Source organism: Pelodiscus sinensis, chromosome 7, assembly GCF_049634645.1.
Source record: "Pelodiscus sinensis isolate JC-2024 chromosome 7, ASM4963464v1, whole genome shotgun sequence".
Classification (NCBI taxonomy): Eukaryota; Metazoa; Chordata; order Testudines; family Trionychidae; genus Pelodiscus; species Pelodiscus sinensis.
Genome location: NC_134717.1, coordinates 66,583,017 through 66,599,951, shown reverse-complemented (window position 1 = coordinate 66,599,951; position 16,935 = coordinate 66,583,017). Strand labels below are relative to the sequence as shown.

Sequence of the window (16,935 nt, the reverse complement as noted above, 5' to 3'; positions counted from 1 at the left end):
TTGAAATGTCAATAGTATATGGCTCATTTTCTGGAAGGTGTAAGAATAATGACCAGAGATATTATTTGGAAAAATTGTGTTAAGTGAATTTTTATATATTGGGGAATAATATTTGTGTCTTTCCTTTTAGACATGGGAGAAAGATCCTGAAACTTTTCTAATAATTATAAAAGGAACTGGAGGAAAGGCTTTCTGTGCGGGGGGTGATATCAGAGGTAAGGGCTTGAGAATGTGCTGAAGTCACACTGGTCACTGTTTAACAATTGTGACATACAACTTTCAGTGATTAGTTACTTCACCCCCCCCCCCCCCCCAAAGCCCAACAGCAACGAATGGTTCTGCAGCATCTTAGATATTAACACAAAATAGAGGTAGTATCATGAGCTTTCATGGGAACAATTCATTTCTTTAGATGAAAAATATTACTCCTCCATTCTAAGTAAAGGGCATACATCAATTAGTAATATTGAAGTAAATGGATACTGTTGTCTGAGCATCAAGATTTTAACATTTTAAAACATTTACTAATTTTATAAGCTGCTTTTTATTTTATGTAGATAATACAGAGATAAAGCAAAACTGTATTTACATTAGGATAGCTAAATTTTTGTATGGTTGAATAGTAACCAGGTAGCAGGCTAAAGCTTACTTCAGTCACAACTGGTTGTGAACATAGTAGCGAGAAGGAAGAACTTGTCTCCTCAAAGAGATCCCATGCTATTAAGGGTATCTGCCCTTGCTGTCTGGTGGCTGTATTAGAGAACCCACTGATACTGAAGACCCAAATAGTCATGTTACCAAAACCCACCTGCTTATATTTGACTTGATATGATCACAGTGTTCATATGTTTGTTAGCTCCAGAGTAGATTACTTTGTTTCATTTAACAAAACCCATGCACCCTGAAAATGCTTCAGAGGCTGAAAATGTAACAACCTGTCAGATCATTGTAAGTTAGTGTCCTCCCAGTACTGGTCCCCATTTTCCAGAATTCAGGATCTTTAGTAGGAATTGTTTTTGCTGCTTAAGAGATTGGCTTTTCCTCACTAATCATTGACTGTCATGATAATTTCAGTGAAATTTAAGTATGAAGCTGTCAGCCAGTAGGAAAGGCTCATGAATACAGGAGGCATAACTTTAATGAGAACAGGATGCTGATTGAACATGTTCCCATAACAAATTATGGAGAAAAATAATCATGCGACTAACTCAAGAATAATGATATTGATTGTATTTAAGTAATTAAAATCAATTTAAGTTTGCTGATGATTGCCACCCTTTGGTTTACTGCACTAAAAAAACCCCACAGAAAACGTGTCCTTTCTACAGAATTTAAATCTTTCAGAGTACACAAGTCTCTGCTTATTGTGAATATTAATTTAATATATAAGATATTTAATATTGCAAATTAAGTTTTGTTGTGATGGTTCAATTTTTAATCAAGTAATTTAGTTCATTTTGTCTTTACTAGCTATCACAGAAGCTGGAAAAGTTGGAGATAGGCTAGCACAAGATTTCTTCAGAGAAGAATACATGCTGAACAATGCTATTGGTATGTGTGTACAAAGGGGTTTCCAAATCTAAATACCTTTAGAATATTTGTAGATTTGGTTTTTCACAATGGTGGCTCTAAGCATAAATTCAACACTTAATTGTATAGAACTGGTAACAGAGGTAAAGATGAAATCTGAAGATATTAATTTTTCTGACTAAGTGCCAGTTTTGGTAATCTACCTCTAATTTGGCAGTGGATAATCACTTGAGATCGTGTAAAGTATTCATTTTCTGTTTTAAACTGTTAAATAGTTTGTTTTCATCATGGGGATTGCCAGTAATTCAGTACAGTTGAATAATGGGTAAAGTAAATCCTAGATTTGCAGATTAAGTGTTCTAGATAATTATGTAATATAGGGAAGACTAAGATGTGACAGGATACATTAAGTGGGCACACCTGTATTTGCCACCTCATCCTTACATTAAGTACTTAGTGAAGCTAGAAGGCAATTCTTCACTAATTTGGTAACAATTTGTAACCGTTCTACTGATTATTACTATGGCAAATGGCTTAATATTCAGAAAGATTGGACCTTTATGTTAATAATCTATTTACAGACAATATAAACTGTGTGTGGGTTAACATTCTTCAGAGCAAAAAATCAGTTACTAGCAATTTGGAGTCAGGAAGCAGCTTTTTCTGCAGACATGTTTAATTGAGTATTCTGGGCTTAAGTTTTCCTTGGCAGCATCTGCTACTAGTGACATACAAGATACTGACTAGAAGGACCAGTGTTTCAATGTTGTATGACAATTCAGGTGTACCTAAAGTACATTTTCAGATTAAACATTAATATTTCTGAAAAGTGAGTTCTTACAACAGCCTTAGATTAATAATATTGAGGCATGGTCTGTGCTAAAAAATAGCGTGATTGGCTATGTCACTCATCGTTGTGAAGGAAATCTTGATCTTCAAAGGTAGTGAAGCTGAGCTAATCTTGCGTATATACTTACGTTAAGTCAATGGCAGACTTCTTCCATTGACCTACCTACCACCCCTGTGGGAGGCGGATTACAATGTGCCAATGGGAGAACTCCTTTCGTTGGCATGGATAGTGTCTATACCAGGGGTGCCCAAACTTTTTTCAAAGAGGGCCAGATTTGATGAAGTGAACAAGTGTGAGGGCCAACCATTTTGCCTGACATTCTTTGAACCATTAAAATTAAATGCAAATTAACTATTTTATGCAAGATTTATTGCAAACGGCATACTTTTCATTTCGTCACATGGATGACAAATCTAAACAGGTGTTAAATCACTCTGCCTTTCATATCTGAAGGCCAGATGAAAAAAAAAATCCAGGAAGCTGAAATATGTCAGGAACATTGTAAAGTACATTACATATTATTGGTAATAAAGGTTGTCTGTCAACTTTTAAGTTCAAAAAATATGAACAGGAACATAACACCAAGTACAGGCAGTCCCCGACTTACGCGGATCCGACTTATGTCGGATCCGCACTTACGAACGGGGTTTTCTTGCCCCGGAGGTCGAGGTAGCGGATTGCTGCCTGCGAGCTCCGGGGCAAGAAAGCCCCGTTCGTAAGCTGCTCCCGTGCCCCTGGTCTGCTGGAGACCGTCTCCAGCAGACCAGGGGCACCGGGCAGGTTCCCGCTCTTCTGAGGCTTTGACAGAGCAAAGCCTCAGAGGCGCGGCTCCCCGTGTCCCTGGTCTGCTGGGGGGGGCGCGGCTAGTGTGCGCCCCCCCCCCCCCCCCCCAGCAGACCAGGCTTTTGTTTTGGACCCTGGAGCAGAGCAGCTGGGGCGCTGCGGATTGGTCCTGCAGCACCCGCTGTGGGCACTACTAGACCAACCCGGCAGCACCCCAGCTGCTCTGCCCCAGGTCCTGATTCAGCCGCTGCTGGTCAGTTTCAGCAGTGGCTGAATCAGGACGCCTGGGGCAGAGCAGCTGGGGTGCTGCCGGGTTGGTCCAGTAGCGCCGAGGAGCGGTGCTGCTGGAGCAACCCAGCAGCACCCCAGCTGCTCTGCCCCAGGCGTCCCCAAGTCAGCCGCTGCTGAAACTGACCAGCGCTGACTACAGGAAGCCTGAGGCAGAGTTGCTCTGCCCCAGGCTTCCTGGAATCAGCGCTCATCAGTTTCAGCAGCAGCTGACTTGGGGAAGCTTGGGGTTCTTAAGTTGAATCTGTATGTAAGTCAGAACTGGCGGTCAGTTTCAGCAGCGGCTGAATCTGGACGCCAGTTCTGACTTACATACAGATTCAACTTAAGAACAAACCTACAGTCCCTATCTTGTACGTAACCCGGGGACTGCCTGTATACATGTTGTGTCCAAATATATTTATAACTGATTTAGACCAACTGACATTAACTGAGATTTTACAATGTATTCATCTCAATACATATGGATTCGTTGGGGGCCATAAAAGATAGATATTGCCAAATTACCTGTGGGGCCGTATTAAACCGGAACACGGGCCACAATTGGCCCGCGGGCCGGACTTTGGACATGCCTGGTCTATACTGATATCCTACTGTGGTGCTGCTGTAACATTTCAGACATAAACAAGCCCTGAGAATTTAACATCTGACTAATGTGTTATTTCACTTTAGACTACGAAAGAGAGACAAGTCCGTTTTATAGTTTTACTTTAGCATTCTGCAAGAGCATAAGAACACAGTGTTTGTATAATAAAGACCACAGAGGACTTTAAAGCCTATGGTAAAGTTTTAAAGTACATATAAATGAATATTGATTATGACTTTAATAAAGCTTATATAAAAGAAATGTATATTTTTGCTAAGTGTGGTCTGATAGCATTCATATCAGAGAGATTTAAAGAATGTCAGTTTATGCATGTGAGATTTTGTATATATGAAAAGCACCTCTAGTGCATATCTAAAGTTGTCACCAAATATAGTTTTTTTAAAAATTAAAGTGGAGATATAATACAAAGATCAATTTAAGAGCCCATTCAGTAATATTGCATGTTCTATGCTGATGTGGATAAAGTGCAATTGCTTTGTTATATTTGCTAAATATTATTTCACGCTACTCCTGTGTGGATCTTGTAGTGAAAGGCCTTCTCATCTCTACTATATATTTGAGTTTGTGCGTCCATCTGTGTGAGTTTGTTCAAGAACTTCCCCTAAACAGTAAGAGCTAGGACCACTAAATTTGGTATGCACCTTCCTCTTATCATAACTTAAGGCAAGGTCAGGGTTTGGTTGTGTGAGGACAATGGGTTGTGTGTTGAACGCGACTTATTTGTATCAAACAAAGAGGTGTGAGAGATAGCAGGGACTGTTATACTCATGAATGACTACAAAGGGACAGCAAGCGCCCCAGCCCTGGGGAGCAGCCGCCCACTGTGCTGAGCAGCCCCTTCTGGGTCAGCCCTGGGTAGAAGCTGGTGAGTGAGCCTGCACAGTCCTTCTGTACCCCCTCTTGCCCCGGGTAAAGCTGGGTAAGTTTACTAGTAAATACATATATATGGAGTAGGGATGTAAAGGATTAGTCGACTATCCGATAAGCAAATGCTTATTGGATAGTCGACTAGTTGCTCCCCCCTCCTACTATCAGATAAAGGCAGCAAGTGGAGGAGAAGAAGTGGGGTACTTCAATGCGGCAGCACCACATGGAGCCTGGGGTCAGCGTCTCTCTGCGACGCTGCCACTTTGAATGCCTCAGGGAGCCTGGCGTCAGGCTCCTTGCAGCATTTCAAAGCGGCAGTACCTTGTGGAGCCCAGAATCAGCTGGATGATCCACTGAAATGCATCAACTATTTGATTAGTCAGTTACCCAATACTTAACATCCTTAACACGGAGAGTGTTAAAATTGATGTGGGAACCATAACTCTACATTTTCTAGCATTTTGTTGGTATTTGCTCTAACTGCATGAGTTGGTATTTATCTGCTTATTAGAATTAATTAAAAATACTAAAACAGCTTCATTCAAAAAACCTGCTCTTGAAGTAACTGGGACTTGGTTTTGCACTTTCTAAGTTACTCTGGGGCTACATCTACACTGCAGGCTTTTTTGCACAAGAACTGTTTTGCACAAGAACTCTTGTGCAAGAGTGCGTCCACACTGCCATGTGCTTTTGTGTGAAAGCGTCCATGGCAGTGTGGGCGCTCTTGCGCAAGAAAGCACTGATGGCCATTTTAGCCATTGGGGTGTCTTGCGCAAGAAACCCCTGTTGCCCGTCCACACTGCTTTCTTGCCCAAGAGCTCTTGCACAAGAGGGCTTAATCCTCATGGGGAGAGGAATATATATAAGAATATGTATAAGAAGCCCTCTGTTCTGACGCTTGACTGTAAATTTACTTGTGCAAGAATGCGTGTGCGGTGTAGATGCTCCACAAGTTTTTGCGCAAGAACAACTATTCTTGCACAGAAATCCTGCAGTGTATACATAGCCAGGATGTTTAGGTATTCACACACTTAGTCTTAAAAAATATAGGTTTGTTTACTGGTTGCTTTTTAAAATGCATACTTAAGGATGGTAGACGTACCTCTAGGATTCTCCTCCTAGAGTATTAACTGACAAGTCAGTAGTGAAGTTTATATAATTTAAGAGCTACTTCAAGTACCTGTAACATAGGGTGGTGACAAATATTACCCTATTATCTTTGTATAAAGTAATTTGTCTGTTAAAAGTACAGCCAGTTAAAGAGAAATTTGTGGTATGTGCATCACAGATGTGTCTAGGAAGGGGCTAGTGTACATTCCTACAAAAATGTATTACATATGCCTAATTGTTACATTTTTGTTAGGTACCTGCCGGAAGCTGTATGTGGCACTTATTGATGGGATTACAATGGGAGGTGTAAGTAAAATGTCTAATTGAAGTAGTTAAGATGTCTTGTATGTGTTAATGTAATAGTTGATTAAAAACACTGAGGGATGCAAAATTGACAGTTTCAAGAAGTGCATAGAACACCATCACTTAACAGTTATTTTTAGATATTAAGTGTTGCTTGGCATACATCATTTAGAAAATAGTTAATTTTTAGGAGTGACTCAGAATAACTTCGTGTCAAACGTATACTGCAAAGTCTTTGAAGGTGGATGTTTACCTCATTCTCTTGGTAGCATTCACATTGTATAGGTGCAATTACAGGGAAAGAGATGACACTAAGAGTTCTACCACAGTAGAGCAGACTGCTATTTAATGATAGTTATTAAAGATAAACCTGCTTTTTTCTCTGAGGCCTTGATAGTAGCTTTGAAGTCTGCAGAGGGACATTGAAGCTTATATAAAGGAAGCTGGAATTTTGGTATAAGAATCTAAAAGTGGGGACATTAACATGTATAATATAGACAGATCTCTTCCAGTTCTGATCATTTGCCCTTGACGCTATCCTTAGTTAACTTTTTTAAAGGTTAGAAATCTGAAATATACAAATAACTAATTAGCTAGATTGGTGCACACCCAATTTGTTAATGATATCACAATGCATACACAATGCCACAAACACAATACTCTCACTTAGGATATATATTGCTGTCTTTTTTCCATTAATTTGACCTTTCAAGTTTCACTGTCACATTCAAATCCTAGCAGAGATGATCATGTGATAGGAGAAAGCCTGTATTTTTTGTGACGAGATCTGGAAATTGTTGGATTTGTGTCTGAGTGATTTGTTTGGCAACGGAGTATGTCTGTATGGAATGAATTTTTATTTTTTGATAAGAATATTTGAGTGATCACTAGATGATGTTAGCTTTCAACCCAGTGAAAAAGCATCCTAATTGTCTTTGGCAACAGCATTACCTTAAACAATTTTACTAGTGGCATTTGAGTAAACAGGAATGGAAGTACAGGCAGTCCCCGACTTACGTCGGATCCGCAGTTACGAACGGGGCTGCCCCAGAATACACAGACTGCGGGACCTCGCGGTCCTGCTGCCCGTGTACTCTGGGGCTTTGCTCTGCTTCTCCCTGGTCTGCAGACCAGGAAGACGCAGAGCAAAGCCGCGGAGGGGCTCGGGCAGCGGGGCAGCCCCGCTGCCCGAGCCCACACCCGCGTGGCTTTGCAAAGCGCGGGGAAGCCGGCGGCGGAGCAGTCCAGGCGCACCTGGGGTGCCTCGCTGCCCGAGCCCCCCCGTGGCTTTGCAAAGCCGCGGGGGGGGGGGGCTCGGGTAGCGAGGCACCCCAGGCGCGCCTGGACTGCCCCGCTGCCGGCTTCCCCGCGCTTTGCAAAGCCGCGGGGGGGGGGGGGGGGGGGCTCGGGCAGCGAGGCACCCCAGGCGCGCCTGGACTGTCCCGCCAACTTCCCTGCGCTTTGCAAAGCCGCGGGGGGGGGGGGGGGGGCGGCGGCTCGGGCAGCGGGGCACCCCAGGCGCGCCTGGGCTGCTCCGCTGCTGGCGTCCTCAGAGGCGCTCCCCGTCTCCCTGGTCTGCTGGTCTCCAGCAGACCAGGGAGACCGGGAGCAAAGCCGCGAAGGACCCAGGCGGCGGGACCGCAGTGCATCTCGGTCCGCCGCCCGAGTCTTCCTGGTCTGCTGGGGTGGGGGGGGCGCAGCTAGTACGCCCCCCCCCCCCCCCCCCCCCCCAGCAGACTAGGCTTTTCTCCGGACGCCTGTGGCAGAGCAGCTGGGGTGCTGCCGGTTGGTCCCGCAGCGCCGCTCTGGGCGCTACTGGTGCAACCCAGCAGCACCCCAGCTGCTCTGGTCCTGATTCAGCCGCTGCTGGTCAGTTTCAGCAGTGGCTGAATCAGGACACCTGGGGCAGAGCAGATGGGGTGCTGCTGGGTTGCTCCAGTAGTGCCGAGGAGCGGCGCTACTGGAGCAACCCAGCAGCACCCCAGCTGCTCTGCCCCAGGCGTCCCCAAGTCAGCTTCTGCTGAAACTGACCAGCGCTGACTGCAGGAAGCCTGAGGCAGAGTTGCTCTGCCCCAGGCTTCCTGGAATCAGCTGCTGATCAGTTTCAGCAGCAGCTGACTTGGGGACGCTTGGGGTTCTTAAGTTGAATCTGTATGTAAGTCAGAACTGGCGGTCAGTTTCAGCAGCGGCTGAATCTGGACGCCAGTTCCGACTTACATACAGATTCAACTTAAGAACAAACCTACAGTCCCTATCTTGTACGTAACCCGGGGACTGCCTGTAGTACCAATAGTAAGAGTGGTGTCGCATTATAGCAAGCTATGGAAATAAGCTGTGGGAAAGGAGTAGCTGTCTGAATTGACTACCCATTTTTTAGTGTTGCCTTGTCTAGAAAATAGTGCCCATAGATATGTACATATAAAAATAAACGTACATATAAAAATAAACATCTGCTAGCAAGCGAAAGAGGATAGCATTTGTTTCTTGGCACATCATAGGGCTAATAGAGTCCCTGGATGCAAGTAAGATGGTGTAGGTTTTTTTTTGGTCTTTTGGTGCGTTTTGCTTGACTAGTTTTATCTAGATTATTCTTTTCATTTTTTCTAATATACATAGCTTACTATATCATATTTCCCCAAACTTTGTGTTGGGATCCTCAGAAGGTCACAGAAACAGTATGTAAGCAGCTTTCCCAGAGTTAAATTATTAAACTAATAAACTTTTCACTTAAGAACCCTCAACTCTAACTAAACATAGATGTGTTACCTTTATTCTTGCCTCAAGCCCTGCTACCTCTGTGGCCAGGTCTGTGCCTCCCACCGCACCAGCCCTGGCCATGACTGTCTCCTGGCCACCAGCCCTGCTACTTTGAGCTTGGGCTGCGGCTACGCTCCCTACCATGCTCCCCAGCACTCCGGCCCCACTGGGGCTGCGCTCCCCACTGCCAGCTCAGCCTGGGCTGCAGTTCTGAATCTGCCCAGCTGGGGCTCTGGTCCAGCAATATCCGTGCTCCCGCTGGATCATGGGTGTTGCTGGATGAGAGAGTCCCAAATTTTAGAGGGTCAGCCTGTGCTCTGTCTAATCACCGTAGGAAATTTACATATGAAACATAGCATAGGACAATTAAAATATTTTCTGACTCCTTACCCACACAATTCTTGTTATTACCAGCCCAGGCAGTTTTTACTTCACTAATGTTCCAGCATAGCAGCCAGATTGTGCAATTTGGGTTCTGCTCTGCCAGAATAAATTCACATGCTGGCAGCTCTGCCGGGAGGACATTGTACCTGCGTATGTAAGCATCCCTGTCAGGGGTGCACTCCCCCACCGTGCCTCAGTGCCCCCTGACTCTCCTCATCTAGCCCCTCTCAGGGCAAGTTACAATCTGTACGGGTTGCTCATCATTGGCATGGGGTTATCTTTACTGCCCCGCTTACCTAGGCTGCCTTGCAATCCGCCTCCAGACCTTGGGCCTTGCCTCCGGCTCCTAGCCCAGGGGAGTCTTGGCTGGCCCTCTCCCAGCCCTAGCTGGCTATCTCCAGCTGGTCTCCCTCCTGGGAGCTCCTGCTTCCTCTGCAGTCAGCCCTTCACTGGTCCCCTCTCTAAGCAAACTGCTTCTTTATATAGCTGCCAGCTGGGTTCTCACTCGCCCTAATGGCTTCAGCTGGCCTCTCCAAGCCAACTGTGCTGCCCTAGATATCTGCCAGCTGGGCTATCACTTGCCCTAACAGCTTCAGCTGGCCTCTGTTTCCAGCCCGGGCTCAGGGTCTGAGTCCTGGTCTTAAAGGGCCAGTGCAGGGCAGGCACCCTGTCACAATCCCCCAGGTCAAACAGCAGTACAAGTCTGGGGCTTTCCTGACCTTGCATTGTCTTGTACCGGTATTTGAAGAGGGAAAACAAATTTGTTCCACAACTGTGTGGGTTGCAGTGGTTTTATATTAACTTCACAGATTGGTTTCTTTTTTTTTTTTTTTATGCTGGACACTGTGCTGTCACCCCTTTTGCATCAAATTTTTAACTTACTTGGCAGTGGTGATACAAAAAGGCAAGCTTTGTGACTCCATACTATTTACTGCTCATTTTACTTTTTATAATATACTAATTCTGGCTCCTAGAAATGAAGCCTTACCCACGTCCAATTACTACTGTGAAGCCGGACCTCCAGTAAGTAGTCCCATTGATTAGTGAGATTATTTTTATACAGAGATAGCTTATGCAAAAGTTTGCAGGAGAAGGTCCTTGTTTAGCATAGCAGTATTTCTCAGCCTCTTTTTGTCTGAGGTAGCCACAACACGCTATTAAAAACTCCACAACTTAGCTGTGCCAAAACTGTTTTTCTGCATATAAAAGTCAGGGCCTGTGTTAGGATGTAGCAAGCAGGGCAGTGATCTGGGCCCACATGCCACAGAGGTACCACAAAGCTAAGTAGCTCAGGTTTTGGTTTTAGCTTTGGGTGTGGTGCTCAGTGCCCTGAGTTGCAGTTCCATGCAGTGTGACTTCGGCTTTCTGTTCTTGCCTCTAGTGTATCTAACACTGGCCATGGTTGGAAAATCCCTTGAAACCTACTTATAGCCCCCCAGGGACCCTTGATTTCTGTTTCAGAACCTCAGCAATATCTGCTGTTTAGTAGCTATCAGAGTTTGCCTTTCCTTTACTCTTCACATTGAATGGTTGATGCGCAATGACACATTTAGTGAAAATTTTAAAAAGCGAGTTCAAAACTTGCAATGTTGTTTTAAAATATTAAACATTGCCGACAATCAGTGCATAGTCATTTTGGGTGCATGGAATTTTTTGGCCGACAGGCTCTAGTATTTTATATATTCTAGCATATAAAATGTGCAGAGGAAATATGTTAGATGCTGCAAGGAAGCAAAGCTCCTGAGTTAATACAAGCTCTTACAATAGTCCCACAAAAGAAGACCAATTTGGCTATTAGCTAATTAGAAGCCCTGTTTTTTTTCTTTCGTTTCAGTATCATTTAGTTCTTTCCACAAAGGTCACAACATTTCTTAAATTCAAAAGAAGTGTTGGCACTTCTGCCCAGTTTGTATGTTTACCTGAGCAGTAATGAATAAACAGATTTTCTGATTTTTACATGTTTAATGAATACTACTGTCGAAGCAAAAACACGCTCCTCTCTGTTTAGGCGGCTAACAACTGATTTGCTTTATTGATCAGTAAAGCAAAGTGATCCAAATGTGGTCCCAGCAAAGTCGGACCCAGTAAAGCTGCTAATACAATCAATCCTAGTATCTTTATACCCTTAGCCAAACAATCTGACGTCAGGGCATCCAATTACAGAAATCCTCAATTAAATTTGGAAAAACAAAGCCTTATCAACAAGATGGCAGACAGGTACGAGGGAGTACATCTCCTGTCCCAACCAGCCCAATTAACACATACCAATAGCCCATCCTGTAGGCCTCTTCTCACTGGGTGACAGAAAGTTCACTCTGGTCTACGTGCTTGAGAGAAAAGCTGAAATGGTTTCTGATATACAAGATGGCTTCTAGCTAAACATAAAATAGCTTCTACACTACGATCATAGAATACTAGATCTGAAAGGCACCTTGAGAAATCTTCAAGTCCAGTTTCCTGCCCTCATGGCAGGACCAAGCATCATCCACATCATCCCTGACAGACGTCTGTCTTACCTACTCATAAATGTCTTCAGTGAAGGAGATTCTATAACCTCCCAAGGCAATTTATTTCTAGTGCTTAAGTGCACAACAGTAAGGAAGCTTTTCCTAATGAGCTGCAATTTAAGCCCATTGCTTCTTGTGCTATCATCAGAGGTCAAGGAGAATAATTTTTCTCCTTCCTCCTTGTAACACCCTTTTAGGTACTTAACAACTGCTATCATGTTCCTCCTCTGACTTCTCTTTTCCAAATTAAACAGCCCTAGGTGTTTCAGTCTTCCCTCATAGGTCTTTTTTTCTAGACCTTTAATAATTTTTGTTGCTCTTCTCTGGACCCTCTCCTATTCGTCTACATCTTTCCTGAAATGTGGTGCCCAGAACTGGACATAATACTCCAACTGAGGCCTAATAAATGCAGAGTAGAGTGGAAGTCTGACTTGTGTCTTGCTGACAACACTGCTGTTAATGCATCCTAAAATGATGTTTGCTTTTTTGCAGCACTGTCACACTGTTGACTTGTATTTAGTTTGTGGTCCACTATGACCCCCTAGATCCCTTTCTGCAGTACTCCTTCCTAGGCAGTCATTTCCCATTTTGTATGTGTGAAACTGATAGTTCCTCCCTAAGTGGAGTACTTTGCATTTGTCCTTATTGAACTTCATCCTGTTTACTTCAGACCCTTTTTCCAGTTTGTCCAGATCATTTTGTATTATGACCTTATCCTCCAAAGCCCTTGCAATCTTTCCCAGCTTGATATCATCTGAAAACTTTATAAGGGTACTTTCTCTGCCATTATCTAAATTGTTGCTGGAGATACTGAACAGAGCTGGTTCTAAAACTGGTCCTTGTGGAATTTTGCTTAAGATAAATCATTGCATTTGTAAATGGCCTATATAGTTTCTGTAACTTTGGAAATGTTTGTACTCTCACATCCGTGCTTAACAAAAACAGAATTAGATGAAGCATAGGATAGAGTAATTTGTTTAACACAGTACATAATTTTTACCAAAGCACATTTATTATAGATTGTTGCTAATTCCAAGAAGCTAATTTGTAAGTGTTTCATGTCTCTAAAGTAAATCATAGAGTATTAGACGATTGAATCTTCTTTTCCCTGCTTATTGAATCAGGCTGTCCAAGTTTTTATTTTTTGTTTTTTGATGTTTTTTAAACATCTGTCTTTAGAGTTGCTGTTGGCAACATTTGCAAGACCAGAACCAGATCAGGAAAGAAGCAAACATCTGTCAAGGTAACATATGGCTAGGTAGAAAAGAGAATTAAAACAGACTACATTAATAATATGTTTCTATTTAAGTGTAGCTGAATAAGACCACAGCTTGAACTAGTTACCCACACTCTACTAGTTGCTTAATTATAATTTTATTAGAGTTAAAGTTAGGGATGTTAGCTGTCAGTTAATTGAATGGTAGAGTAACCACATGAATTTTTATCAGTTGCTTGACTATTCTATAGTCTCTGGGGGTGGAGCCGGCAGCCAGTGCGCTCCACCCCCACTCCCGAAGAGCCCGCAGAGTCTTGAACAAGCTCAACATTTTTACTTTCTAGAATACTTTGTTTTCCTTCTTTAAAGAACACCTTTTTGTTCTCAGAGGAATATCCAGATAAGCAATGTATGGAATAAGGCTGACATTCTGTGTCACAGAACTCAATTTTTTAAATTTAGTTCACTTGCTTTTAAAATATACTTATCAGTCATGTTCATGGAAGGGATGTTAACATGTAGTTGTTTACACGATTAACTGATAAACCCAGGCTTATCGGTTAATTCTAATGACTATATACACACACACCCCTTTCTGTCTCTGTATCAGGGGCAGCAAGGAAGGGGAGGTGGGAGCCAGTGCAAAGCATGCCGGCTCCTGTGGAGCTGCCTCTCTTCCCCCTCCTGCTGCCTTCTTCAGAGGCAGCAGTCCAAGGGGGCTTCCCTTGGATTGCCTCCCCCACCCCGCCCTTGTACTGCTACCTCTGATAGAAAGGCAGCAGCATGGAGGGGCAAGGGTGGCAGGTAGAAGCCGGTATATGTGGGAAGCCGGTTTTCAATTTTCAGCAGTTATACAGTTACTTAAACACATTTTAATATGTTTTTATTCTTTGTGACAATTCAGTTTGGAACTCGGTTCACAGTGAATGACAGCTATACATTTTGAGTTGCTGTCAATATTGTTAATGGATATGTTTTTCTGTAAGTACTTTAAATGAGCCAGTAGGTGGGGTAGCAGAGCTTATTAATTTTCTGAAGCCTACTGTATACTCTTCTAGAATGGTAATTTTTTGTAACTTAAAATTGCTTGTTTTTATATCTTCCATCATATGTAAGAGCTTCAGAATAATTTGCTCAACTGAGAGAAGTGTGGCTGATAACAATAAGATGAAAATAGATAAAAACTATAGGTTGAACCTCTCTAGTCCGGCACCCTCGGGACCTGATTGGTGCCGAACCAGAGAATTTGATGAACTACGGGAAGTCAATATTGTCTCGCTGCATTACCAACGTTTCCATTGCTTACTGGGCTCTTAGAAGACATTTAGTTTTAAATTAGATCTAAGTAACAGCAGAGAACACTGAGAGTCAGGACTACTGGAAGTAAAAAAACACTATGGGACCATGGAAAACTTGGCTACACCAGTGATAAGTGGACATCAGGCTAACTAAAATCATGCCAGACCACAGAAGTTGCTGGACCAGAGAGTGCTAGACTAGAGAGGTTCAGCTTGTAGTGAATTTGAGAAGAAACCTTATATTGAAAATGAAAGGGACAAGTGTTAAGGGCAAGGAACATATTGGGTTTGTGGAAAATTAGTTTTGTTTATGGTAATGTGATGTAACTTCTGTCCAGCCAAAATCCAGAAATTATGTTTAAAGGAACACTATATATGAATGAGCTTATCACCAGAAATAATATGCACAAGATATGTAATTATTTTAATTAACAGTATGAGTTAAAGATGTATGGATGGCTTAAACTTGGAATTTTCTATAACGTAAGAAAACTTTTTTGCCTTGCTGCTATCCATATTGATATGGAGGCAATTGAATGGAAGTGTTGCTTCAAAAGCTTTGCCCCTTCCTCAACACCCATACGTTTAGTTGGGCCTTGTTGAAACAGGATCTAAATTTTGTCACTCTAATTATTGGTCTTCCCTTCATGAAGTCAGGACTTATAGCCTAATTAGTATTGTGTATCATAAGCACAGTAATACCTATTCTCAGTGAGAGTGTAGGATACCATTTGGGTGTTTTGAATTTAAGTAAATGCTGTTGGATAGAATTTTTGCTCCCAAGGTATAGCAAAGAGCACTTGCACAAAACTTGGAAAGTCTCAGAGGGGTAGCCACATATGTTTGTAACTTTAAAAAATGAGTCGTCCTGTAGCACCTTAAGCTATGTCTACACTGCAAGGTTTTTGCGCAAAACCAGCCATTTTTGCGCAAAAACCGACGGAGCGTCTCCACCTCAAGCGCGTTTTGGGGCAAAAAACAAAAGAGTAAATTGATAGGACAAAGGGCTTTTGCTACTAGAGTTATTCCTCTCCCCTTTTTGCGCTGTAGCTTTTACACAGAAATGCATGTGTAGATACTCCGCAGGGGTTTCTTGCACAAAAAGAGCCATCAGAAAAAGCACAGGTGCTCTGATGGCCATTCTGTGAATGGCAATCAGAGCTTTCTTGCGCAAGAGCGTCCATGCAGTGTGGACGCTCTCTTGCACAAAAGCACATCGCTTTTGTGATGTGCTTTTGAGGTGTGGACACGCTTTTGTGCAAGAAGTTTTTGCAGAAGATCTCACTATTATTTTGAAAGTGTGTTAATGTGGACACTCCGCTGCTGCTAATTTGAAATAATTGGCCTCCAGAGACCTCTCACAGCTGCAGTTCTGACAGCTCTGGCCACACCTGGCATCTGCACTGCTTCCCTTCTCTTGTGAAACTTAAAACTCAAGGCAATAGCAGAAGGACTTCTTGCACATTGGAGAGCAGTGAGAGCCACGTGCGAGACAGCAGCCAGCGAGGGAGCCATGATGGACTCCAACACTGCCTTGGAACCTCCCACGACTGCCAGCACTCCTGCTGCTCCCTTGGCTGCCACTGTCCAGGGATAAAAGAGATCTCTGGCCTAGACTGGTGTAGAGATTCTGGACCTCATCCAGGTCTCAGGGGAGGAGACCAACCTCTAGGATCTCCGAACCAAAAAGAGGAATGCGGTGATCTGCATGAAGATTAAGGCGCTCCGGCATGCCTACTGCAAGCCAGCGAGCAGAGCAAATGCTCTGAGGCAGCACTGCACAGCTGTTGCTACTTTGACCAGTTGGATGCCATCCTGGGAGGGGGGCTGGTCACCTCCCCCATGTCATTGTGGAGTCTGGTCAGGACGTGCCCGGGATCAGCCTCCAGGGGGGCAAGGTGGCAGAGAAGGAGGAGGAAGGGAAGGCCAGCCAGGAGACCATGCCCATCAGCCAGTACCTGCTTTTCACACTGGAGCCAGTCCCTGCCCCCAGGATGTCTCCTAGGCTTTGGACAAACCTGGGGAAAGCACTTCAGGTGAGTTCTATAACTTTCCCTATCTACGTGTGGGGGCAGGCGACGGGCTACAAGGGGCTGTGTGCTCCTACTTGGTCCAGGGGACGCACAACAGCCTGTGCACGTGGGCGCAAATGGAGCGCCAGTCTGGAGCACTCAGTTCCATGACATTCTCTCAAGAATCTCTTGGTCTTTTTCCACAAGGTTCCTGGAGAGGCCTGCCTTGGTGGGACACCTGCCCATGATAAGCCACCACTAAGGAATCTGGGTCATGGAACCACATAGTAGTGCTGGACCCCGCATGTGCAGGATACAGAAGGAAGCTGAATCGCATGCACCCTCCTCTCCCTCTCCAGTCCGCAGGCTTCTGGCCTGGCTGACACCTTTCCATGCCTGCTTGTCCCGGGCAGTAGGTGCTCT

The 16,935-nt window shown here is 43.9% G+C and overlaps 2 protein-coding genes across 3 annotated transcripts in view; one reads left to right on the top strand and one right to left on the bottom strand.

Moving 5' to 3' along the window:
• Positions 1 to 9,889, bottom strand: part of MFSD6 (major facilitator superfamily domain containing 6) — a 98,419-nt gene extending 88,530 nt beyond the window's left edge. Inside the window, exon 1 of the mRNA XM_075934178.1 lies at positions 9,776 to 9,889. The gene's annotated coding sequence lies outside the window, so the exon portion shown is untranslated. The remainder of the gene's footprint in view (positions 1 to 9,775) is intronic.
• Positions 1 to 16,935, top strand: part of HIBCH (3-hydroxyisobutyryl-CoA hydrolase) — a 77,581-nt gene that overhangs the window by 3,037 nt on the left and 57,609 nt on the right. For both annotated transcript variants that reach the window (XM_006113317.4, XM_014568603.3), the window contains exons 4-6: positions 131 to 215; positions 1,471 to 1,551; positions 6,289 to 6,341. In XM_006113317.4, coding sequence (XP_006113379.2) covers positions 131 to 215; positions 1,471 to 1,551; positions 6,289 to 6,341 — 219 coding nt within the window. The remainder of the gene's footprint in view (positions 1 to 130; positions 216 to 1,470; positions 1,552 to 6,288; positions 6,342 to 16,935) is intronic.